Raw genomic sequence first — 27765 nt, 5'->3', positions numbered from 1 at the left:
TTGTTTACAAAATAATAATAGAGGATTTAGTTTTTTTATTGGCTTAGAAGACAACTGTCTGGGTAACGTTAACAGCTTTTGTAAGTTTTTATATTTTAATTAAACTTGTATAGCGTGTTGCCAATCACTTTAAAATAATCAATTTTATTTTATTAAGTTTTATTTTTAATAATCAGCCATATAATTTAATTTTAATGCTTGATACTGGATAATATTATAGACTTATGGTAATAACAATTAATTTAAGTTTGAAGTCGGTATATTTCTCAGCCCGTTTACAAATTGAAATTAATCAGTCAGTTTGAGTTACAGTTTAAATTATGATCCAAGTCTGGAAGTTTAAGACAAACAATTTTCCTACACAACTAAATTGGCAAGTCGGTGGCGTTCAAATTTCATACAGTAAGACACTATCCTCAAGTTTAAGTTAATGGTATAAAATCCTCAATTCACTTAGAAAGAATCTGCACGTTTAAGATACCCAGATTTAATCCGTGAGTTTGAGACAGGAGTAAGGAAAAAAAAGTAACCATGGCTCAGTTTTTAAATCAAGTGTTTAATATCATAGCATGTTCTTTTAACAGTTACCAATTTCACCTTTTTAATATATTTAATATTGTCATTATCCACCTTAAACATTACAATAACCAAGGAATTGCTGGAATATCCTCTTATACTTTTCTTATATCTGTGTGTAGCGCCATGCGAAGATTAAAAAACTAGGATATTTTTCTTATTAAATGACCAGTGTTGCCGCTAGTTATTCACCCGTATTCTGCGCTTAAGGTAAGTTGAACGTCATCTTGACTAAGAGCTTTCATTGGGCGGAACGCTGATGACCCCTGCGTTTCACCCCTCTTGACTAAGAGACCTGATTAGCGGGATCTGAGTGAGTCAAAGTCACATGTTACGCATTTTCCGGAAGAAATATTTAATTGCCATCTATTTGAGCATAACTCAAAGCTCATAATAAAGTGCCATCTATTTGGAGAAAAACCCAAAAACAAATACTGCCATCTACAGCGTGACCTCCAAACGTATTTTGACCCTGATTTGACTGCCATCTACAGTGTGACCTACAATAGTAATTTGACCTTGATTTGACTGCCATCTACAGTGTGACCTACAATAGTAATTTGACCTTGATTTGACTGCCATCTACAGCGTGACCTACAATAGTAATTTGACTGCCATCTATGCAAATCATATCGAACTTTAATATTTTCCGCCACCTGTTACGTAAGTCTCTAAACGCATGAAATTTTACATGCTGCAGCCGGCATGTGTTTAATTGAAATTTTCATAGGATTTAGAATTTACATACAATAATGGTGCTAATATTCATCCAATTACCATTAATTTAATTCAATGAAATCATAGGAATACAACTATAAAAGCATAAAATACAATATTAAAATAAAACAATGATTCTTCTTTCTATTTATGGTATAATACTTTGTATTTAAAGCAGGTATGATATACAAATTTCTTCTTTAATTAGTTTTGCTGATTTAGTTGAGCTGTGATAATACAAAAATCTGGTTTTATTACTATTTCCTATGAGGCCTAAGTCCAGAAAGAAAACGTACAATCATGAAGAAATTGAAGTACTTGCACCTAGGGCCGTACAGAGGGGGGAAAATCCCCAGGGCCCCACTGAAAAGGGCCCATGAGGTACGGAAAGGGGGCCCACAGATAAACATCAAGGGGGGAAGACCTACGAAAATAAATTTAGAGATCTACGGAAAAAAATCCAAGCTCGAGGGGGATGCAAATCAAAGGGCCTGCCAGTATCTTTAGCCCCGGGGCCCAGCAAACCTCTGCACGACCCTGCTTGTATCGAAGATGGATTATGATGGGTTTACTGCATTGAGAAGCCATAATGGAGGGGCTCTGACATCCGCTTAATCTGAATTATGGGACATCATCACCAACTGTGGAATAATGAAGTTGGACAAAACCACAGACAGCCTGAAGAAATTAGGACAAAGCTGCTAATGTTACTGTGAAGTTGCGAGAAACAGATGGACGATCTTCATCGTATGTGCCTGAATTAATTCCAACGGAGGAGCGCATTAGCCCTTTCGTAACTAAAGTCACATATAAATTAAGGGATACAAGGGAGTTACGATTCCACTCTTCCCCAAGAGACACCAGTTCCTTCTGGAAGTAACGAGTATGGCAATTAAAAATCTAATATACTAATTAACAATAGGTTACCAACATGCAATTCATGCTTAGCAATACATAGTTCCAATGAAATAGCTAGCTACTTAGGTAGCCCAAAATGTAACAATGAGTACTGAAATTAAAACATGTGTTAAAACCAATAGGTTAAGTCATTGAAAAAGCCAACCAAAAACATATCAGATGTCAAAAACCGTGTACATGCACAATATTCCAGAATCAAAATATGATAAAATTCCAAGTAAAAATGAAATGGAATAAATTAAAGAAAATAACAAACATGCGAGAAATTAATATAGAAACATTTTTTTAAAACATACCCCCACAAAACCCATTCTTTCAATGAATAACGCACAGCAATGACTAGAAATATCTTTCTCCAAAAGATCTGAACAACTTGTAATATTAGAATGTCTTTGGAAGGAGTACCACCGTCCCTGCGCAGTTTGGGTATTTCGCAACTTGGTACGTATTAGAGTTGAAGTTTTTCCCTACACTTCGAATGTACAGTACTTATTTGACAAAACATCTTTATCCAGGGGCAGCGATGGTTATTCAGTCACCAACTTCCTGGATTTGTTTAATGCTGTGGCCCATGACATAAGTTGCCAATCCGGGTCCAGTGAGTTTGTTCCTTCCGCTGATACGGCTTTGAACGAACAAGGTGAAGAAAGTCATTAGAGCTCCATTGCATATATTTTCTTCGGTCACCATGGAGAGACGATTCCAAGTCCTCTTCCAATCAACAAAGAAGCAGCGTCTCCCTTACCAAAAAATAAGTTGGCTAAAAACCACTTACGACAACTTGTATTTCAACTTGGTTTTCAGTTTGTATTTGGGACAAATGCCTACTTAAAAATAACTTAAATCGTCTTTATTAATCAACTTATTTCCAACTAAACCAGAATCAACTTTAACATTTAATTACTTAAAACCAACTTAAAAATAATATGTAACTTCCTGACTACTAAAAACCAACTAATTACAAACTTAGCAAAAGAAGTATTTTCCTACCAACTGAATAACAACTTATTACCCCTTCAACTAGTAACTTGAAATATGCTGACAACTTGAGCTTACTTAATACCAAGTTAATATCAACAATACTGGTAAGTTGAAATCCATTAGTAACAAATATCTATTGCCATTTGTTCATGAGAACTACCTGCTAAGATGAAACGATATTGATAACCACTACAAGACTGATTTGAGAACGCTTTTCTCAAATCACTCAGTTTCTGACTGCTTGGCCTTCATCAGTTGGAGGTAGGGAAACTTCCACTTGAAGCTTAACCATTTCCTACTTCCAGAGCCACCATCAAAGAAACTTTCTCTGAAACAAATGCTGGGCAGTGTGATGGACGACTTCGTGCAAGTCAAGAAGCATATTTGTCGAGATCTTGGAGAAATCCTGGATTTGCTGGCTACGATGGCATACACCTCCCTTTAATAAATGACATAAACGTTTGGGAACTATTTTGGCGAAAGTTATGGAATACCTCGCTTGTCGCGTATGTTAAATTCAACCTCGTTTGGAGTGTTAGGGTTTAGAAATGGAGTCATAACACAGGGTCGCATCACCCAGCAGATATCCCACAGGCATTCTATTGTGCACGAAATCTCAGAACATACTCGAGTGACACCAAATAAATGAGTCATGGATGCAGCCTGGCCAGCCAGCAAAAAGGATGATAATTTTCAGATGATTATCGCAGACTATTTGTACACTGATGGAATAATTGACATGTGTACAGTTCAATGCACCTACTCAAGAATGACCTCTGAAAAGTAAAAATCAGAATTAGTGTATTATATGTTGAATAAAGTCATTTGCACGTACCTTGGTTTCTTCAGCGTACTCTGGTTGTGTGGGAAATGCACATTCTAGCTATAATGGCTTCACTTACTCTTACTCTTGCCATACTAACAGATGGTTGGCTCATCTCTTTTTCGTAGCTACTTGCTACTACTCGTTGAAACAAACCAGAGCAGCTAGAACATCCTGTTCAACATACTGCTTGTCCAATTCTTTAATATTTCGCACAAGTTACTTACATCCTCTTTCTGCACTCTCTATTTGGAAGTTCGAACGGATCTCGTCGCTGCCTCCTATAAATTTCGTTATTCGCTAAGCCTAATTCCGCAACAGCTGCATCTATAACAGCAACAGCTCCAGCACGAGGTGTTTTGGGAAATAATGGGGAAAATAGCAAAGACTAAATAAATTTCAAACTTTTGAGTACTGTTGAAAGTCTATGGAAAACATGACGGAAGTTGTGATTTACGTCACTCAAACTCTATCTGATCTCGCTAATCAGGTCTCTTAGTCAAGAGGGGTGAAACGCGGGGGTCGTCAGTGTTCCGCCCAATGAAAGCTCTTAGTCAAGATGACGTTCAACTTACCTTTAGCGAAGAATACGGGTGATAATCTGGATGTAACTTTAAAGAATACAGATTTGTACTTTTTGTACTTTTGCTATAAAAAACAGGGTGCCACCTACTTCTGTATGTATTTAATACCAACAAGTTTTAATAGATGGCGCTCAACTTAATTTTTCTTAGAAACATTTCAATTAATTGAAATGTGGTACAACCAAATTTTGAGTCACAAAAGCCTAATTTGTATATTATTATAAATCTAACATTGTCAGGAGCTTCTTAAAAGTCGTTTTTCTCATAATTTTACGGTTTTGGAAGAACCACCAATAGGAAAATTACCAAATCTTAAAACCTACCAAAATCCCTTTGTCCAAATCCCAGATAAACATTTCTTTATGTTGCTCCCTCCTATCCCCTTAAAGCAACTGTCGGCTCTATCATTACCACCTGTATTATGAAAAGAGCCCTGTTATTAGAGATGGCCATGAATCTATCCGATTCTTCGAGAAAAAGGGACTTTAGTGGAGAGCATGGTGCCATCTATTAATTGCAAAGGAAGTTAAATTGAAAATAGCCAAATGATAACGTTGTCAAAGAGCCTTTGTAGAGTATTATATTTCGACAACTTATACTCTAATTAGTGGGCTTTAACCTGAACCTATATATCGCGTGTAAAAAATATTGTTTAAAATTACTGTAATTTATGACATTGACCAATTCACAAACGATCCAATCAACGCTAGAGGTACCTATAAGTACCGCCTTTTGGGTAAAAATGTGCTCTTAAGTAACTTGTTTCGATTATGACAATAGCGACATCTGTTGAAAAAGAGCTACTTGATGTTGAGCTGACCCTTGCTTTAAAAAATCAAATCATTCCAGTTCACTAAAATCATTAGTTCACTAAAACTTACAACGAGATAAAAGCACACACAGGTGACGATTTTTCAAAACCCTTCTAACTGAATGGAAAAAACTGACAGCATAAACCAAATCAGGCAGGAAAACTGTCTAATTGGCACCTTTGTAAACTGTACTGAGTTGGCATAATCCATAAATAAATCTTGGCCTACTCTTTTTTTCTCTTTGATATGTATACAATATCATTACTTAAATAATGTATGGTTTTTGATTTCAGAAATTTATACCAACTTAAATGTGTGGAATCATGATTTTATAACAAATATGGAATATGTGAATGGCATTCTTGATCTTTATCAAGGAATAGGACCCGAAACTCACGATGTTTTTCCTAGACTTGATGAAAGACCTTTGCCAGCTTGTGCAGTATGTATTTATAGAGTACAGAATAATTGTTAGCTTATGATGAATTTTCTTTGTAATTATTTTCTAGCTCCCTTTTGGAATAGCACCTATTGATGAAGACCTGACAGACCAATTGGAAAATTTGTTGTCTCAACCTGAAAGGCTTCCAATTCATGATTTAGATTTTGTTCAAAAGTAAGAGACATTCTTTTAGGGGAATAGTATTTAGTAAGGGTTGTTTATTTTATTGCAATTTTTTAAATAAATTGAAAGATTGATTTATTTGATTTCAAGAGGATTTTTTATTTTAAATGATTTAAAAAAAATTTTTAGACTATGAAATTTATTTATAATTTGCATACAGCAATAATGTAACCTATATAATGTAACTAGGATAATGTTGAGTTACGAAAATATTAGTTTGGTTGAATCTAGAACCTTCATAGCAAGCAAAAATTATCAGCTCAATCCTGTAAATCTTAATGTTGTTAATATTTATGGGTAGGACAATTGAAAGGACTCCCAACCCAAAGTCACTTTATCAATTTGACATATTACCACTCCCAACAACACTTCAAGCTGTGCGGGATCCGTCGACAGGAGCAATTAAAACTTTTGTAGAAGTCATATCTATTGAAAATTCTCAAGTTACTGTTAATAGTGATTCTGGTAACACGAAGCCAAGTGCTACTATTTTTGAAGGTATTTAACTCTGCATACCTTTATTCTTTTTTACAATTTTTTTACAATACTTTATTATACACTAGGTTGTTATTTTCAGTGTTAATTTTAAGTTGAAATTTGCTGATATTTCAACAAATATAGTAGACTAAGAAACTGATTTAAAAAATTTCCAGACTATAAATGAAATTATATTTTAAGTTATAATTTTTTTTAATTTTTGGTGAATTTTGTATTTTTAATTATTAAATTAAGTTTTTCTGGAAATTTTTAGATGTAAAAAAGTTAATGGAAATTCGTAACTTAGAGCTAAATATAGTGCCAAATCTACGTGTGAAGTACAAATTTATCTGGCATTATAACAACCCAAAATAATCAGATTGGCGGGAATGTGGTTTTAACTTCAACCGCTCTTTCTAAAAATCTGAGAATTTAAGATCTTTTGCGTAACAGGCTATTTTTAATAATAAACTACATCAATGATTAATTATTTTATGATATAATTTGGGGTTTTTGCTACCTTTAGGACATAGTTCTTATGTTATCATAATTTTTTTTATTTGTCGTTTTATATTTTATTAAAAACTGCCTTAGAACCAATGAAGAACCTGTAGTAAAATTATAAAAAATAATGCAGAGACGAAAAAGTCCCGTTAAAATACTTTACATTTTTAAAAACGCATTCCAGAGACATTTTAACGAGAAATAGTCTAGAATTTTCTACAAGAGCTCCTGAGCAAATTGTAGAGCTCTCGTAAACGCATTTGGAGGCAAAAATAATAATTTTTTTTAGGAAAATGGCGGTGAAGTTCCTTTGAGCTAAAGTGATAAATGAAGGTGTAAACCATATCGAAACAGATGTCCCACTGAAAATAATGTATCATGAGTGACCCAATACTATGAATTACAAAAATATTTATATAATTTAAGTATCTTTATGTTTAAAATACATAATAATTCTATGCCTGACTATGTTCTTAAAATGTTTGAAAATATTTCACATACATATACTACACGCTCATGTCAATATAACCTTGTACTAAATCATAAGGAATCCAGTATTATGGATAAAAGTGTAAAAGTCCGTGACATCCGCTTATGGAACTCTTTACCAAGCGTAATTAAACAAATTAATTCTCTGCCGCATTTCAAAAAGGCAATAAAGTACCACATTCAAAATTTGACTTAGAACTAAATCACATAATGCGATGGAATATTTTGACAATTATTTTTATTTGAATTTAATACCGGACTACATTGTAAATCAGATCTTTATATGATCTGAACTGGAATATCCAATAAAAGCTATTTATTATTATTATTATTAATAAAATAAGAATTTTTGGCACTACCAATCAAACATTTACCTGAAACCACATTTATTGAGCTACAAATGGGAATGGCCAAGGCCCGTATTGAAGGGCGGCCCATAGATTATGCTACGCAGGTAAAAATTCCTTAACCATAATAATAAAACGAAAAGAAAGAACGATCTTTTCGTTTTGATATATTTGAAATGTCACTTTTGGAGCAATTGTATAATAAAATTAATCTTATTAAAGATCTTCAAAATCATATGCTGTTTTTGTTTTGGAAAGACGGCGAATTATTCTCGACACAGAACTGTCAAGTTGAGTGCTTGTCGAAACATTCACAACATGAACAGTCTAATTATTTTTTGTATTACACCTTGATTTTTTACATTTCCTCCACTGTAATAAAAATTATTTCAATTCCTAAAATATAAATATTTATTTATTATTGTAGCTATCATTTAAAGAAAAAGGGGTACACATTTCCCTTTGGACCTGATACCGAATGATAAAAACTCCCAAATATACTTAATGAAATGTTTATTGAGCCACAAACTGTTTTTATGGGTAAAAAATTACAGGAAGGTGATAACTGTTATGTCCTGGCTTAGTGTACCACAATATAAGAAGGAGAGAGAGTAACACCAAGGTTACTTGAATGTGTTTTATTAGAACCAAGCGAATGAGTTTATATACAAATAAAATAGACCTCTTTTAGGTTTTGTTAAAACAAAGCATATATAAAAAACTAGATTAGCAAAACAAAACATAACACGCCCTTTTGTGAGTGTGATTTTTTTTTTAAATTTTCGTAAAACGAGGATATGCCGGTAAATACTTAGCCGACATAATCTTTAGCCCAAACCGGTGATTTACGGAGACGTTGAGAGCGTCGTAACTCAGGAACTGGAGCTGCGTGGTGGATTGGTTCAGAAACGGGTGCTGGAGGCATCCACTGATAGCAGGACTGGTTGACCAGGATTGAAGAACTTCAGACATGGCGCTTCAGACAAAGCGCCCTTGATTGCGTTGAAATCGCTCTGGACATTTGCGTCCCAGCACCATTCTGACGACTGCTTCAACAGTTGACGTAAAGAGTGGGTCAGCGTTGACAGGTTTGGGGTGAATTTGGTGAGATATGTTATCATACCCAAAAATCTTCGCAGATCTTCTCTACTCGTTGGCTGGGTATACTTTACGACCGCTTCAATTTTCCCTGGATCTGGCTCTAGACCTTTTTTGGAAACGACATGACCAATATATTTCAATTTCGTCTTGGCCAACTGAATCTTCTGTGGGTTGAATTTAAGATTGACCTCTCTCGCAACGGACAGAGTCCTACGCAGCAATGTACAATGCTCAGCCACCTCTTTGGAACCAATGGCGATTTCATCAAAATAGGGGTTGATTCTTGGCTCCTTCTCGAATATGTCATCCATGGCCTTTTGGAATTCCTCTGGCGCATTGTTTAGTCCAAATGGTAAGACCAGAAAGCGATATCTCCCCCATGGTGTTGCAAATGTCGTAAGATATGACGACTTTTCATCCAACGGCAGCTGCCAGAAGCCATCCTTTGCATCAAGCGACGTAAAGATACTGCAGCCTTGAAATCCTGCAAACAGTTTATCTGGTTCTGGTATGGGATAATGCGGACGCATTATCCCTTCATTCAACTGCCTTGGATCTAAACAGATCCGTATTTTATTCGGCTTCTTGATCACCACCATGTTGTTGACCCATTCTGTCGGCTTGTCGACTCTTGTAATAACTTCCAACTCTTCCATTCGTTGCAGCTCGCGCTTTATTTTTTCTTATTGACAATTTCTTCCAATGTCTATTTTTGTTTTTATGTAGTTTTGTTGTCATCAATATGAAAAGCTTGATTAAATTTCAATAAAATAATGATACCCTTTACTTTCTAGAAATATTTTACCACGTCTCTTTGAAGGCAAGCTATTATTATTATTATTGAGTGGGGTGGCAAGCCAAGCACTTCGTCCATTGTGCATCCCCAAACTGGGTGACTTAATTGAGTCCTATTGCCGACACAAAGCTTAAAATCTGCCCGGCCGTGATGTTAGAGACGTTATACGTCTCCAACTGGTGCATACCCAAATGCTCAAACCTCTGGGCTGCATTGTAATCGCAGCTACAGATGATATGTGAGGCAGTTTCCTCCTCAGCTAGACAAGCTCTACAAATCGGGTTATCACTGACCCCAATAAGAGTTAAATGTTTAGATGGCAGTGGCCTGTAAGTAGGCCAATAACAATCCTAATACTAGCCCTAGAGAGCGAGAGTAATTCTCTGGCTCACTCCCAAGAAGGGCCAAGAGTAAACTCTTTGGCCTGCCTTTGACCCTCAATCTCAGACCATTGTCTGAGTTGATGATCTGACATAAACTTGGAGATCAAGCCGTGTACAAGTCCCCAGGAGATGGGGAGAGCAGGTTCCGGCCCAATGAACCCAGCCCTCGCACCTTCCTTGGCCAAGGCGTCGGCCCTTTCGTTCCCAAGATGCCCCTTATGCCCAGGCACCCAACAAAGTTGAACTTTATTGTGCAACCCAAGAGCACAGAGGAGATCTAAGCAGCTAAAAACCAGTTAAGAAAGAATACTATACTGGCTGAGAGCTCTAAGAGCGGCCTGGCTATCCGAATAAATCTGGATAACCTTCCTATGATACCCCTGATATAGACAGTAAGCAACACAGGAGCAAATGGCAAAAATTCCCGCCTGGAATACACTAGTGTGTATCCCTAGGCTTTCATAAAAGCCAAAATTATTAGTAAGGCAGTACATCCTCGCACCAGTGCCATAGTGGGCCTTAGACCCATCAGTAGGCTACAGCCTACCCGTAATTTTCTAGGGGTCCCCGCCGCCCAAAAATCATTTCCATCTACAATACGGTTAAGTGTTTTATGAAAATTTTATAAAATGGAAATCAAAATTTTAGCTTATAAAAAAACATCAAATTCAATTTATCGGAACTTTTTTTAACGAAAAGTGTGGGGACTGCTAACTCCTCGAGGTTTTAAGAAGCCTTAATGCGCTTCTCTAAAATTTAAACACTTAGATAAAATATCTCAAACCAAAAGCCTTTTTAAAGGCTAATTAGTTATTATTTTAAACAGTCTTTTTGAAGACTATTAGTAGCTACTTTTCGAAACAGCCTAAGCTTTTTTCAAGGGTATTAGTAGCGACTAGCTACTTTTTAGAACAGCCTTTTTCAAGGCTATTAGTAGTGACTAGCTACTTTTTAGAACAGCCTTTTTCAAGGCACTTACATTTGGAAACATAATTTTTAAGGCTATTTGCACTTTTTTCAAACAGCCTTTTTAGGCTATTTTTACTTTTTCAAACGGCCTTTTCAAGGCAATTTGTAATTTTGTACTTTTTCAAACGGCCTTTTCAAGGCTATTAGAAGTTACTTTTTAAAAAAAAAAGCCCATTTCAAGGCTATTAAAAGTCACCTTTTAAGACGGTCCTTTATAGGGTTTAAGCTCTGACTTCTCCTAGGGCCTCTACGGACTTTTCAACTATTTGCTCTGGTTAATAATTTTTCGTGGTTGGGGAAAAAAAATTATTTTTTAAAGCCGCTCAGCCCGCTCTTATAAAGTTCATTTGAATGGTTAGTTTTAGTGTGGAGATTAAATATGAAAGAAGAGAAAATTAGAACAAAAACAAATTGATTCTCAAAAGGATACACTTCGAAAGTTTTTCAAAATTAAAACCAATGAAATTATTGAAGCCCAAGAAAAAGCTACAGAACCAAGTGGGCAAGGAGAATTTGTTGAGGATCAATGTATTTCAAACGACTCCGAACCAAAACACGAATAAATAATTAATACATGGGCAAATACTATTGGTGAGATTAACTTGGCGAATTCAATGCTTGACATTAGACTAGCATTTACTGTTTTATTGAGTAACGACAAACCAGCAAAAGATGAAAATAAAAACAAAGCACAGATACCAACAATAAAACCTGTTAAAGATATTAGCTTTAGTAAAGACGATGACCCAGTTCAGCCTAAATTGAAAATATTTCCACAAACCGATTTTAATGGGCAAAAAAGAAATTTCAATTGGTATGATAAATTTCCAATGCTAGAATATTCGGTTGAAAACAAGAAGGCGTATTGCTTTTGCTGTCGTCATTTTTCTATTGCTAAGAATTCTTTGACTAACGGTTATTCAGACTGGAAAAATACAGACATGAGATTTAAAGAACTCTTTAGCTCAGATAAATCACCCCACATGTTTGCATACGAAAAGTTTCCAATGTATCGTCAGAGTAAAAATAACGGATCAGTCGCGACGAAAATTGATAATCAAAGAGAAAGCGATGTTACGCGGAATCGCGACGTTTTAGCTACGTTGGTTAAAATTGTTATTCTTTGCGCTCAGCAAGATATTGCTTTTCGGGGACATAGGGAAATGAGTGATTCGGACAACAGAGGTAACTTTATCGAATTTTTAGAGATGGTTAAGAAGATGTGCCCTGATTTAAAAAATAAATTAGATAAAATGCCCAATAATGCGAAGTACACTACTTGTATAATTCAGAATGAATTAATTTCTTTGAGTGGTAACGTAATTCAAAAAAATGATAAAATCAGAAATTGATTATTCTGGTGGATACTACTCTGTAATTGCGGACGAGTCGAGAGATAAAGGTGGATTAGAGCAATTGAGTGTATGCGTCAGATACACTGTTAATGGGGCCGTTAAAGAAAGGTTCATTGGATTTTTAGACCTACACTCATTTGACGCCAAATCAATTTCTTCTGGTATAATTAAAATTGTTGAAGAAAGTGGACTTCGCATTAACAACTGCGTTTCTCAAAGTTATGAGGGTGCGAGTGTTATGTCAGAAAATATAAGTGGTGTAAACATACAAATTCAAACCGCTGTTGGTGGCCCTTGTCCCTACATACACTGTTACGCTCATCGTTTGAATTTAGTTTTAATAGATTGCTGTTCGAAGTTAGAGCCCGTTAGAGAACTTCTTGGACTTCTTCAAGCTTTACAACTTTCAGTGCAACTCAGTACTTAGATCCGAGTTTTTTTTAGAATCACAAAGTGCTCTCAATTACAAGTATGTACTGAAAATGCCCCAGAGTTGCCATACAAGGTGGTCGAGTAAACGAAAAGGGATTAACTACTTCAAAAATAGATTGGATTATTAGTTTTAGACAATATTATTGAAAATGGTAAATCGGAAGAGTTGGCGGAGTGTAGAGGGTACATTTCTCAGTTAGAAAACTTTCAAAACTTGGTACTGTTAATTGCTTTAGACGAGGTTTTAGGAACAACAAATGGTCTTTCGGAATATTTACAAAACTAAAAATTGGCATATTCATGAGCCGTTGCTTTGTGCAAAGCTACTGTTATATAGTGAACTTAGAGAAATGAGAACTGATACTAAATTTACTTAAATATGGGACGAAGCTTCCAAGCTTGCCAAAACAGTAAATGTTTCAATACCAAAGAGTGAATTTGGTCCAAGGAAAAGGGTAGTTAGTAAGAAATTGAAAGAGTTCACAGTTTACGATAGCTTAGGAAACAGGGAAAATGAAAACATGAACGTTAGCCAGAAATTAAAAAGTACATATTTCGAGATTTTGGATAAATTTAGCGCAGAAATGTTATATTTCTAAACGAGGCTGATGTTATAAATTTTTGTAATATTTTTGAGAGATTTCAGTTCAATACTAGAGACATTAAAGATAGAATAAAAGTTGTTAAACGCCTTATGACAACCGACACAAGCCAGCCTTTGTAGAGTGCGCAGATCAAACTGCACAGTCTTTAAAGAAACTCTTGACCACCAGACCACAGCTGCATAGGACAGGATAGGTCTGATGATCATAGTGTGAAGGCAAACTAAGGGGAGCACTAACACCCATACTCGGTGGAGTACTCATACGAGTAATGTGAAAACACCCCACACTTGGCGTAACAATTAAAAAACCACATGTTCTGGCTGGTGGTGTGTGAAACTGCTGGCGCTTGTAGAAGGTATGGGGGTTATGTTTTTATGGTTTCAAAATGTAATGTATATTTAACAATTAAAATTTTATGTAAGAAGTAAATGAAGTACCGTTTGATGTACCTGTTTCTTCATTGCTGTAGTATCAATGCGATTGTCACCACCTGCTATACCATGAATCACAGTTTCGCCAATTAGTTTCACCACCTTAACATCAAGTGGTGTCAGCTCATTGTAAATGACTGGAACACCCCCAGTCGCTTTTCCAATCCTTATGATATCTTGGACCTGTTTCTTTGCTATGCTTTTTAGTCAGACAACTGTGTTGTAATTTATGGGGCAGCTCTTTGTCCCCATACAAACGGCTGACACTTCCTTTGCAATCTCTTCCCATGCTTTTGCTACGTCTTCGTTACTTTTGTAGGCTTTCCCTATTCCAATAACTCTGTTGACCAAATCCATTCTAGCTTCAAGCCCAGCAACATTTGCTTGCTTTTCCCTTTCGTTAAACTTCTTTGCCCTTTGCTCTCCTTATTCAGTCTTTTTTTTCTTCGCTTTCCCCATTTTTTAAACAATTTTACATTTATAAATAATAAGTGTAAATAATATATAAAAACAATGTAAATAATGTATAAATAATAAATGTATGTGTATAAAAACAAATGTAAATAATGTATAAAAACAAATGTAAATAATGTATGAAAACAAATGTAAATAATGTATAAAAACAAATGTAAATAATGTATAAAAACAAATGTAAATAATGTATAAAAACAAATGTAAGTAATGTATGAAAACAAATGTAAATAATGTATAAAAACAAATTTAAATAATGTATAAAAACAAATGTAAATAATATGTAAAAACAAATGTAAATAATGTATAAAAACAAATGATAATATAAAATATATAATAAAATAACTTATAAGCCGAGATTACAATGTCAAAAGTGGAAAATTTCCACTTATTAAAAAATAGGCCAAAAATACAATAGCGTGAATTTATGAATTCGTGGAAAATTGTCTCTGGAACGCGTTTAAAATAAGAGAGTTCTGATCTCGTAACTTTTTAACTTATGAGACTTTTTAAAATGTCTCTGGAACGGGCCCTAAGTAATGTTTGAAAAACCCTTTAAAATAAATGCCATAAAAAGGACTAAATGGTGAAAATCACCAAAGGTTAATTAGTGAAATTCGTAGTAATCAGAATTGGATTTAAATAGATGCACAGTAATATTTCTCAATGTAGTGTTTTTTGACATTCAATATATACATTATTTAGTTCCACTGTTTTATTGAAATTGAAATTTGTTATTTATTAAACATTTTTTAGAATTTCTAACATCTCCACCGGATTTTTCTTCTGGTTTGTTATTTGATGGTGATTCAACCTTTGATCATAATTTTGATATCGCTGAAGTCCTTGCTGAGCATGGCATATCATTATTTGAAAAAGATACCGTCGAATCGTCTAGAAAGTCTACATTTAAGGTATCAACTATTGATGGGGTTTTTTACTCCCTGAGTTTTAAGTAAAATCTTAATTATCCAAAAAAAGCCCTTACCAAAAAATAAGTGGTCTAGGAAAGTTGGTATTTGGAACAAATACCAACTTAAATCCAACTAAATACCAACTTAAAACCTACTTAAAACCAACTTACAAATAATATGTAATTTTCTGACCACTAAAAACCAACTAATTACCAACTTAAAAGAAAAAGTATACTTAAAACCAACTTAACGTCAACTAAAATGTGTATACCAACTAAAATCCAACTTATTTTTTTGTAAGGGAGGGCTAAACAGATATTATAAAACCACCATTGGCATCCTTGCAGGCAATCCGATTGGTTGCTCTTGTAATTTTTAATTTTTGTTGAATTATTTGAATGGTCAATAAGTGGTGTTGTTTGGATTGAGACACTTAAACTTTTTTCAAAAATGACAATTGTCCCTTGACTAATATTAGGGTTCCTTGTGATAACACTTCAATATATTCAAACTGAAAGTGATTGAGGATCATGTAACAAACATTTACCTTTTGTAATTATTATATCATAAATCAGCTCTTTTTTTATATTCATATTAGACTGAAGACATAAATGATGGGACTATTGACAACATAGATGAAATTTTTAAACATGTAAGACTATTTATTCTATAAATATTTGCTAATAGCTTTAACTATAGCATTAACGATTATATATTGTTTATATATTAAAAGTGGTTTCTATGGAATTTATAGTATGGTTCCACTGTTAAAGAAAGTCATACATAAATAATAATTTTTGTAGCTAGATAGGTCTTCATTGGCAAATATGAATATGTATTTTTCTTTAATTATTTAAGTTTTATATTTTTAGAAACCTGAAATACCTGTATTGGCTATTAGCAATGCGAAAAAGGCTGGTGACAGTCAAATGTCACAAAGGTATAAATGGGCAGTTTATGTTAATGTCACTCAACCAGTGACAAACTTTAAGAGTCTTGTTCCAAATATGGCACGAGAAGTAAGTATTACTATATTTATAAAAACTTTACGCTGTAAGTATACGTATTTAATTCCATTATTAATTTTCAGTGGCCTTTTGACCTTGATACATTTCAAAAACAAGCCATTTTGAGACTGGAGTCTCATGACAGCGTTTTTGTTGCTGCTCATACATCTGCTGGAAAAACAGTTGTAGCTGAATATGCAATTGCTTTAGCTCTGAAACATGGGACTAGGTGGGAAAATCTATATGCATGAAAAGTAATATAGTTCTTCGAATATAAATAATGACTAACTATTGTAAATTAAAAAGAGACAGCTTTGTGGTTAAGTCTTTTGGCTCGCTAATCAGCTAATTCTAACTTTGAATTTATTTAACCTATGAATATGCAGCAGGATAAGTGTAAAGCTGTGACATTTAATCTCTAGGGTTTGATAGAAATTGTCTACACAAATTTAGCCAATAGATTATCACTGATTCACATATTTGAATAAAAATAAAAAGCTAATGACATATAGTTGCTTCACTATTGACTAATGAAAATGCACCACTCGTTGAATTAATTAATTAAATTAATTTGATTTTGTGTTGATATGTACCAATCTCCAAACTTTCTGAATAAAATTAGTTTGAATTTCCCTTGGAGTTGGCAGCCCTAATTTAAAATACATTTTTAAAACTCACTGTAATAGTTAAATTAATTTTTCCCAAGCAGAGTATGTAGCTTACAAAAAATATTTTAGATTTAAATTTCAGGCTTACCATTTTTTTAATGAATTTCATGGCATTTATTTTTTCATGTGTAGAGTCATTTATACATCGCCAGTGAAAGCGCTTTCGAATCAAAAATATAGGGATTTTAAGATGACATTTTCTGATGTTGGTCTTTTAACTGGAGATATTCAAATAAATGAGAAGGCGTCGTGTATTATCATGACGACAGAAATCCTTAGGTAATTAATTTTATTTACGCGAGTAAATGTTTGGTTCAGTACTTTATTTGTGGAATAAAAATAAGACGATATGACTTTAAAACTTTTTAAGTTGATCCCCCTTATGTTAAATTTCTTTTTATTTTTCTATTAGGATACTTTTCATTAAAAAAGATTGCTCTATTTAAAAAACTATTTCTTCCGTTAACACTTTCAATACTAAAATGGTACACTTTTATTCATAGGTCAATGTTATATAGAGGCGCTGAGACTATCAGAGATTTGGAATGGGTGATATTTGATGAAGTTCATTACATTAATGATCCTGAGGTAACATTGTCATTTGTTTTAAACAGTGTCTTGTTAAATTCAAATAAATTTTTGTTGCTCAGAGAGGAGTTGTGTGGGAGGAAGTATTAATTATGTTACCTGAAAAAGTGAAACTTGTTCTTCTTAGTGCAACAGTTTCAAACACTATGGACTTGGCTGATTGGGTTGGGTATGCTTTTCTTGCTATACTAAATAACCACCATCAACAATAAATTAATGTTATCTAGAACGCATAAGCAATAACCATTTTGGATTATCACCTTAAACCTTTTATAATAAAAATTTTATTTTGATATTTCCTTTTTATATTCTTATATTTTATCTTGAAAATTACTTTGAGGATACCTCATCACGGGTTAAAGCCATGCTTATGCTTTCTACATAAATGTTTACGATCTTTTGGCACTATTTTCTAAACAAGACAATTTTATTTAAGGAGAACCAAAAATAAGAAAATTTATGTGATAAGTACTTTGAAAAGACCAGTTCCTTTGGAGCATTTTCTTTATACTGGAAGTGTTGGAAAAACCCAAAATGAAAAATTCCTGATTGTTGATTCAAATAACCAGTTCCTGGACCACAAGTAATTTTTTAAAAGTGTTGTTTCTTTATGACAAACTAGTCACGGGTCATATCTAAAGTTATTAGATTTTTTGTCCCAAAAAGGGCCCTTTAAAATTTAAATGAAGTACTAAATTCGAGGGTCAGATGTGGCTAGACACACTTTCTTAATAAATGAAATAAATAATACCTAATGGTGATTCTTCACTTTTAAAACTGCGGGAATTATGATACCAGCCTTCTGTTGGCATATATTTTGTTTAAAGAAAAGATAACCTTAATTTTGATGGGTAAATTCCTTTGTAGGTATAATCAAGCTAAGGAAGCCAAAGATGATAGATCAAAGAAAAGTGTACAGGGTTTTGGAGCGAAAGGGACAAAGCATGTTGTCAATTTGAATCAGGATAAAAACATCTATAGAGGAATCATTGCCCATTTGAATAAGGAAGACAAGTTACCAGTGATTTGTTTTACCCTGTCAAGAAAGCGTTGCAATTTAAGTGCTGAAATATTAAGTGGATTGGATTTGACTTCGGCAACTGAAAAATCGGCTATTCACAAATTTTTCAAAAAAAGTATTTCTAATCTTAAACCACCAGATCAAAAACTTCCACAGGTTAATCATTTTTACTATTTTAAAAGCGTGATATTATCAAATTTACAAATGTTTGGTGCTAACACTTCAAACTCAAAATTTTGCTATGAAGTGTACTTAAAGTTTTTGAGTTAGTCCTAAGCTGTTTTTTATGGCAATGCTCTTCTTTTACATAGTATAGTTAAACCATATCCCTTTTTGTTGTAAATGAAACATTCTAAGTTACAGATTTCTTGTCTAGATATTGTGCATGGAGAAGTATTTAAAACAAGGTTTTGGTATTCATCATAGTGGTATCCTGCCAGTACTTAAAGAAATAGTTGAAATGTTATTTCAAGAATGTCTTATAAAGGTAAATAAATCTTCAGTAAACCATGTAATTAAGAAATGTAAAAGGAGGGAACTTTTTCCAGAGTTGACAAAATTTGTTTGAGTTAGTAAAACCAGAAAATCCCCCCCCCCCTTCCATAAGTCGAAACTACAAAATAACTCTCCCCCAATAAAACTTTCTTTGTTATTCCTAAGTAAAAAAAATGAGTATACGTTTGTTAGGGTGTATCTTGATAATAAAGTATAAGCCAGATGGTATAACACGTTAACTAACAAGGAGATGACCCGAGGTGTTACACACCGATTTTGTTCAAACTCGGGGGATTGGTAGACCTTCATGTAACTTGAAAAATGCTTAAGGGATTTTATTCAATGGGCAACAGTTTTGCCATGGCAGCGAAGAATGTTTTTGACAACAGTAAATGGAAATTTTCCCATTGAAAATAACATAGGATTTTGACCGATTTCGAGGGTCCCCCCCCCCCCCAGTGAAAAATTTAAAAAACTGAAAAAAATTTTAAATACCAAAATTATAAAAAATTGACGAAAAAATTGATTGATGAGGTTTTTTGAAAAACAAAGTATTTATTTTGGTCAAACTTGACCCAAATTGGAAATTAATGGATCTAAATTAGCCCAATTTTAAAGATATGTAAAAATTATATAAAAATAAACTTAATTCGACCAACTATTGTTTGAAATATCTTTTTTCCAAAATTGAAAAATATTAATAACACTGAAAAAATTATCCAAATCAAGTTTGGATCCAAAACGATCAAAATAATAGGAATTGATTGTTTTTTTTTAAATTATTTTCCACATTTCGAAAATAATAGATTAGCAAAATTTTTAAATAATAATTATTATTATTGATTATTTTAAGAAACAGTGTAAAGCAAAATTGTTTTATTCGTTGTTATTAAACGTTTCTCGGTTTTTCTACTCATTTGTTTTGTCATATTTTACCTTTTTATGTACACTATATTTACACAAACATATTTATATACAGTACTATAATACTATATAGGAAATAAATTAGTTCGTCATTTACATTTTCTACCAACCAACATGATTTTTACTAACAATTGTTAATTTTAATTAAGTAACTTATTTGATGGTTTACTCGAGTATAATTAAAATATTTACGCATTTACCCAATTTTATTTGAAATAATTAATAATTTTCCCAATTTTACTTGAAGTGACTAATATTTATTGGTTTTACGTATAAAAGCCCAAAATGGTCAAAATCGCTGTCATTTGGCGACTATTCTTTATTTTACCCAATTTGGCTTATTTTTAGCAAAATCTCTTTATTTTACCCAATTTTAGTATTTTTTTTATTTTTCTCCCTATTTGGTTCAATTTTAGTGAATTTTCTTAAGCATTTTTTCTCAGTTTGGGTCAAATAATAAATGAATTTCACCCAATTTTACAAATAACTTAATTTCAAAGGTTTTCCCAAATTTAATCAAAATATTTACTTTTAAAAAGTTTTTTACCCAATTTTATTTGATATAATTTTTTTATTTATTATTTATCAAGTTAATAATATTTTAGAACTTAAACAACCAAAACAACTACGGATATAGTTTGGAAATTAATGCGGTTTTTGATCGAAACTACTGATGTTTATACTTTTTTTACAAAATTTAAAGATTTTGCTAATTTTGATCTATTATTTTCCAAATTTGGAAAATAATTAGAAAAAAAGTAATTTATCTATATAAATAAATTTCCCTCAATCCCTATCAATTTTGATCGTTTTGGATCGAAGTTATCCCTTACCAAAAAATAAGTTGGTTCAGTTTGTATTTAGTTTGTATACACATTATTAGTTGATATTAACTTGGTATTAAGTAAGCTCAAGTTGTCAGCATATTTCAAGTTACTAGTTGAAGGGGTAATAAGTTGTTATTCAGTTGGTAGGAAAATACTTCTTTTGCTAAGATTGTAATTAGTTGGTTTTTAGTAGTCAGGAAGTTACATATTATTTTTAAGTTGGTTTTAAGTAGTTAAATGTAAATGTTGATTCTGGTTTAGTTGGAAATAAGTTGATTAATAAAGCGGATTTAATTTATTTTTAAGTAGGCATTTGTCCCAAATACAAACTGAAAACCAAGTTGATATACAAGTTGTCCTAAGTGGTTTTTAGCCAACTTATTTTTTGGTAAGGGATTGATTTTGATATATTTTTTTAGTGTTATTAACATTTTTCAATTTTGATCGAAACTACTGTTTTTGATCAATATTTTTTCAATTTTATATTTTTTTTTCAGTTTTGAAAATAAAATTATTTTAATTAATTTTGAAATAATTTTTTCAATGTTTGAATTTTTTGGCAAAATTGCACTACAGCGGCCTCATGTAATTTCGTTTTTTTTGGTGGAGAATGTAGCACTTGACGCGTAGATTACTAAACTAATTTTTTGGGCCGCAATATTGTCAAAAACATTTTTCATTGCCATGGCAAAACCGTTGCCCATTGAATAAATTCCCTTTAGGATTTTTCAAGTTACATGAAGGTCTACCAATCCCTCGAGTTTGAACGAAATCGGTGTGTAACACCGTGGGTCGTCTCCTTGTAAGTGTAGATTTTTAGCTGATTTAAGGGATCACAACTATGTATTTTCATTTCCGCAAAATAATTTTGACACAAATGTTCGGTATCATCTAAAGTATAAAAAAAATCTGGGGGAGTAGTGTCTGAATTGGATTTAGAATTAGTAGAAATTAGAAAATAATTAACATCAAATGAAGCAGTTAGATAGCTTATCATGCATAAATGTGCACGTTAGCTGTCCCATATGAAATTTTTGAAATAAACTTGATTGCTGCTACTACTACTAAATGCTAGTTGACTATATGAAATCAAACTTCATATAAAGTTGATCCTTATAAAGCATATGTCATTCTGCCATGCATAGCTAGAGCTTTTGCCACCCAGGGTGACTCCTTTATTTGCTGTGCCCCTATCAATACATTTCAGTCCGCTTGATATGCCACTGCGTCCATGGGAAATTTTCAATTGGGTGTTCGTCCTGTTAGTGGTTATTAGTAATGTTCAGCTAAACAACATATACAAAACTAGAATTGAAAATTAAACTTAATAGCTCCAATTATATTTATTATAGTATTTCTGATTATATTTTCAATTCCTAGGTTTTATTTGCAACAGAAACATTTTCTATGGGTGTCAATATGCCCGCTAGGTCTGTAGTTTTTGATAGCATTCAAAAACATGATGGTAAAGAATTTCGAAGTCTCATATCATCAGAGTATATTCAGATGGCTGGAAGAGCAGGTAGAAGAGGTTTAGATACTACAGGAACAGTTATCATTCTTATTAAGGGAGAAATGCCACCGATTTCTACATTGAAAATTATGATGCTTGTAAGTTTTATCACTATTGCGTTTGTCTATTTTTTATTTAACTTCGTCAAATTGGTAATAATGTTGGTGGATGGGGGAGGGAAAATAGACAAATAATTAATATAATCCCCACAGTGTATGCCGACACTTAGAATGTTATCTAGTTTCATTTTATTTCCATGCAAAGTAACTCAATATTTTTCATAAGGTTTTCAGGATGTTTGAGCTCTTGTATTGTCATAAGACTTAAAAGCAACAAAAATAGATTTTACTTGCATGTTTTTTTTAGTGATGGTGAGTCATACTTTTCCCACACTATTTATTAACTAATTGTATAGTCAAGATTTTAAAATTAATAAACCGCCACTTATAACTTTTATGAACCTATCATCTTTTAATGCAAAAGTTATCGTTTTTTTCAGGGCAAACCACCAATGATGACTTCAAAGTTTAGAATAACTTACAGCATGGTTTTGAATTTATTGAGAGCTCGCCAGCTTAAGGTTGAAGAAGTTCTTAAAATGTCATTCAGAGAAGCAGGAATGCAGAGGGCTAAAGGAGAGTCAGAATTAGAGCTTAAATCTCTAACTCAGCAGTTGGCCAATATAATTCCACTTGATTGCTATATATGTGAAGACATTGATAAATACTACACTGCTGTACAATCTTATTCAACATTGAGAATAAACTATATTGTGAGTATACTCAATAATGCTAAAACTAAAAACCTTTTTACAGAACCAATAAACTAGATTTATTGTTCATTAAAACTATACAAAGTATACAACAATGTGGTAGATATAATTAAATTTTTCTACCAATTGGGATAATTTTTTGTTAGGTTTTCGGTGTTAAATACAAAATTTGGCAGTCCAGATATGGAAAAGTGAAGAAATATTATCACTTTCTCATTGTTAAATGATGGAAAATAATATCAATTAAATATTTTTAAGAGATCACTTTTAAAAATATTTCATTTAAATGTCTTGTCTCTAACTTGTGTTTTTATATCAAACTATGCATTTATGCTTTAACTGTCTACTATTCAACTAGCTGTAATCTAGCTGCTAATATAATTATTCCTAACATTGGTAATTTGTATAGCTAATTTGATAGCAATTTTGTGTTGGTCAGCAGATTAACCTTAAGTTGAAATCTTATTTGCTATCTTGGAAAATGGTATGTAAAAAAGTCTAAAAATTAATGACGCAGATAACTGCGATTAGTTCTCCCCAAAAATTCTGAGTTGTCTAGAAATCCAGTAAGCTATCAATCCTGACTGAAAGTAAATATTGGGGGACAGTCTTGACCTTATCGCATATTCTAGCTTCTGCTATGGTTGACAAGTTTTTAAATGATGTTGAGATTGTGTAACCCAAAGAGCTAATAAAATTGGTGTAAACTAACACCTTTTTAACTTAAAAAAACTTGAGCGGTCTAGGACTGTTCACAAATTATGTAATGCAATAATGGGGTTTTTTTTTATAGTGGTACTAAATGTTACAGGGGTGAGGGGGAAGGTTGCTCTAATGTTACTTAACATTTTTATACCCAAACCTAGCTTTCAATTATTTTAACTTGCAATCACAATTTAGTACTATAAAAAAATTGGTTGTACATTTTCAAATAAATTTAACAATTTATGGTTCTAGTCAATTTTATTGCATTAGGTAATTGGTCTACAGCCCCTTCTAGAGCTCTCTCAGTAAAAGTCTAGTTTTGCATTGTTGTTTAATCCTCAAAAATAAGTTAACTACTTTGTATTGTTTGCCACTCAAGTAATTTTGACTATCAAATATTCCAATTTTCCTTCCATTCTCACTAACTCCAACATCCAACAACACCAGAGCAAATTGTCTCGTTAAAATCTGGCCTAGGTGTTGTGGAAACTGAGTTAAAATATTTCATCGACCAACAGGCCCAAAAAGTGACCCCATTGGCTGTTCGACTTGCTTGGACATACCATCCTCCACCTTTTATTTTTATTTATACCCTTTAATGCACGCCTTGCTCCAACATTGTTGAAGTCTGTTTATGCATACTATTTTACCTCAATTTTTTATGTCTTTTAATGCATACGAACCTCTTTTTATTTTTACATCCTTCAATGAATACAACACTCCTGATTTTAATTTTTATTTTACAATCAGACCAAATCATTATATGTTTAAACTTTACAGAACAATCTTTTCTCAAATGATCATAATGGAAAGGTTTTTTGTTCTGGAAGAGTTGTGACCATTTCAACTGCTCAACACATTAATGTATTAGCTGCGGTTTTATGCTGTAACTATCAAAAAAAGAGCCTCACAGTCATTTGCCTCACAAGGAAAGATAAAGCAATCAACTCCAAAATTGCTACCTCCATGCATGCTTTTTCCAATGAAATATTCTTTGACAAGAAAGGTGGTTCCGATATTTTGTCAGAAATAGATGTGGACTGTGTGACAAAAGTTTCAGGAGAAATTATCATCCTCAGTAAAAAGAAGGCTCAAAAATTAAGGTTGGTTTGAAAACTCCATATTGGTTATAAGGATTGCAACTTGGCCTCTGCTTCATGCAGGTTAAACCTTTTTTATTTTCAGGAATGAAGCTGTTAAAGAAATAGGCAATGCAATGTTGCAAGATTTACAAACTATAGCTGATAAAAAAAAGACGCTTGTGTGGGGAGTAGTGTCTGAATTGGATTTAGAATTAGTAGAAATGAGAAAAGAATTAACATCAAATGAAGCAGTGTTGGATAGCTTTTCATGCATAAAATGCCCACAATTCATAGATCATGTAAGTTTTTGTATCTTCTCAAATATATTTTTCAATAATCTCTGAAAAATATTTTAAAAATTATTTTACAATTTAAGCTTAGCAATATTAGTATTTTAAAACTAAAAATATAATTTAAATTATAATGGCTCAATGGTTTTATAGGACAGCTTTGGACTCAGTTTAATAGGAAACTTATGACAAATGTTTTTATAAATTTTATCCATACCCAAAATATTGAAAAAAATTTATCCAATTTATTAAATAATAAAATCATTGTAATTGAAATAATGATAGAGATATTAAAATATAATTATGTATCAAAGTTACCCCAAATTTAGGCAAACTTTGCGTTCTACCACATCATTGGGTCCTTTGTAATGTGTTATAAATACTATTTTATTTTTATTTTAGTATAAACTTTCCTTAAGTAACCTAACTACAAAAGAGAAACTGAATCAGACAAAACGACTGCTTTCAGACGAAAATCTTCAGCTTCTTCCAAACTACAGAAGTTGTGTTGACGTCTTATTTCATCTAGGATATGTTAGTGAACAGAGAATGCTTTGTATGAAGGGTTTGGTGGCTTGTGAAATTAGCAATTATGAAATACTATTAACAGAATTGCTTAGCTCAAACTTTTTCGCCGATAAAAGCACAGCTGAAATAGCAGGACTTGTAACATGTTTCGTGTTTCAAATGAAGCCTAAAGTGGAACCAGACATGACAAAGCAGTTAAAGGAAGGTGTTGAACAAATATTGGAAACAGCTAAACGAATTGAAGCAGTGCAGAATAAATGTGGATTACAAAATGAACCAGACTATAAATTGATTGATGAACTTAAATTTGGATTAACAATGGTGGTTCATGAGTGGTCAAAAGGAGTTGTAAGTATCATTTTAGTAGATCATTTGAAAAACACAGTGATTAAACCAGAGGTTCTGTTTCAAAGCACTATACCCCTACAAGCAGAAAAGACATTTACTAACTCTTCACCAAATTCTCCAGAAAAAACTGCACAATGACATTGAATTTTATTAATTTTTATAATGAAACACCACCAAATACAGGGTTCGCAATTTTTTGCCATGTATGGAAAAGCTGTGGACTTTTTCATATAAAAATTGGGTAGCCAATACTATTCTATGGCGCAGTTGTTTTTGGGAGAAATACTTGTCCGATATCCACGAGGAATTTGAAATAAAGTCATTTACATTGTTAGTTCCCAATGCCATTTTTCTGTAGTGTGAGGTATTAGAAATGAAATTCAGACTGGCTAAGTGTAGGTGTGTGTGTGTTTCTCCCCATTTAAAGCTGTAACTACTTGCAAATCTTAAGGCACATGATAAATGTTTGATACTTTTACTTATATTTATTATTTTTAACAGGCGTTCGCAGAAATTGCACTAATGACAGATGTTGATGAAGGTATTATTGTGCGAACCATTCAGAGGTTAACAGAAATAATGAAAGATATACGTAATGCTGCTCATACATTTGGTGATGATATTCTCAAGGCTAAAATGGAAGATGCCATTCAATCTGTTAAAAGAGATATTGTTTTTACAACAAGTTTATACACACAGTAAAATTTAAAGAAAAATTTGAATTTTCGAAAATTAGTTTTATTTTGATACAGGTAGTGAAATGTTTAAAAATTGTAATTTAAAAATAAACTCATGGAACACATTTTGTACATTTTTAAGGCATAATTAAACTTTTTACATTGTTTATATGATTTTTACGCAACTGCTTGTTTTGTATCATACAATACAATACATATTCTTTATTGTAATTTGAAATTTATTTTACGGGGGCACTATCAAGCTTCAAGTTTACACTCTCACTAGGCTTCAAAATGATTATTGAACAGATGAAATATAATGTTGTGTATTTTGTGTTTGAAATTCAAATTTTTCATTGTGATACATACATCATTGAAACACCATTAAAATGAAGCTTTGCCAAAATGACTTCCAAATTTCTGGCCCATTTTTAAATTTGTGTATTCAGTTATTCGCTTTCCGGTTTAACGAAAGGAAAAGGAAGCAATTGTTGCTGGGCTTGAAGCTAGAATGGGTTTGGTCAACAGAGTTATAGAATAGTGAAAGCCTAGAAAAACGTATAAAAAGCATGGAAAGAGATTGCAATTAAAGGAAGTGTCAGCCGTTGGTATGGGAACCAAAAGAACGGGCCCACAAATTAGAACAAAATGGTCTGACTACAAAAGCATAGAAACAAAGATGGACAATGTTAGATATACCAATAAAATTCTTTTGGCCATACACAACTCTTGTTCGGGCTGAAAAGGAAATTGAAAATTTTATTTCAGTGATCTCGCCTTTATAAACTAATAATAACCCTGAAAGATAATTACATTTACCAGCAGTATGTCTACTCCTTTAAAATAAATTTAATGAATATTACTAATTACCTTTTCTCTAGCTTTCAGATGTAAAACTTCCCACAACAAAAAATATTTCTTTATTATTGTCAGCTGACCAAAATTTTTGTTATTTTCCGTCAGAGCTGTCTCTATCTTCATACTTGTTTCTCTCTTAATATCAGTTTGGC

General features: G+C 32.7%; 1 protein-coding gene across 1 annotated transcript; it reads left to right on the top strand.

The window, feature by feature from the left end:
* tst (superkiller complex helicase subunit twister) lies at positions 1–26795 on the top strand. Its single transcript, XM_090172117.1, has 20 exons — positions 1–80; positions 5705–5853; positions 5921–6027; positions 6338–6534; positions 15153–15310; positions 15909–15962; positions 16183–16329; positions 16401–16546; positions 17118–17264; positions 17489–17573; positions 17636–17742; positions 18010–18156; positions 18441–18750; positions 18971–19081; positions 22221–22451; positions 22853–23125; positions 24611–24933; positions 25016–25211; positions 25605–26078; positions 26580–26795. Exons 2-20 carry the CDS (start codon positions 5752–5754, stop codon positions 26778–26780), a joined length of 3516 nt encoding a protein of 1171 aa, XP_090028243.1. The 5' UTR covers positions 1–80; positions 5705–5751; the 3' UTR covers positions 26781–26795.
* Positions 26796–27765: the final 970 nt, after the last annotated feature.

This window comes from Leiobunum rupestre, chromosome 4, assembly GCF_980474605.1.
Source record: "Leiobunum rupestre chromosome 4, qqLeiRupe1.1.hap1, whole genome shotgun sequence".
Taxonomy (NCBI): domain Eukaryota; kingdom Metazoa; phylum Arthropoda; class Arachnida; order Opiliones; family Sclerosomatidae; genus Leiobunum; species Leiobunum rupestre.
The sequence above is the reverse complement of the archived record's forward strand: the minus strand, read 5'-3'. Positions and strand labels throughout refer to the sequence as shown.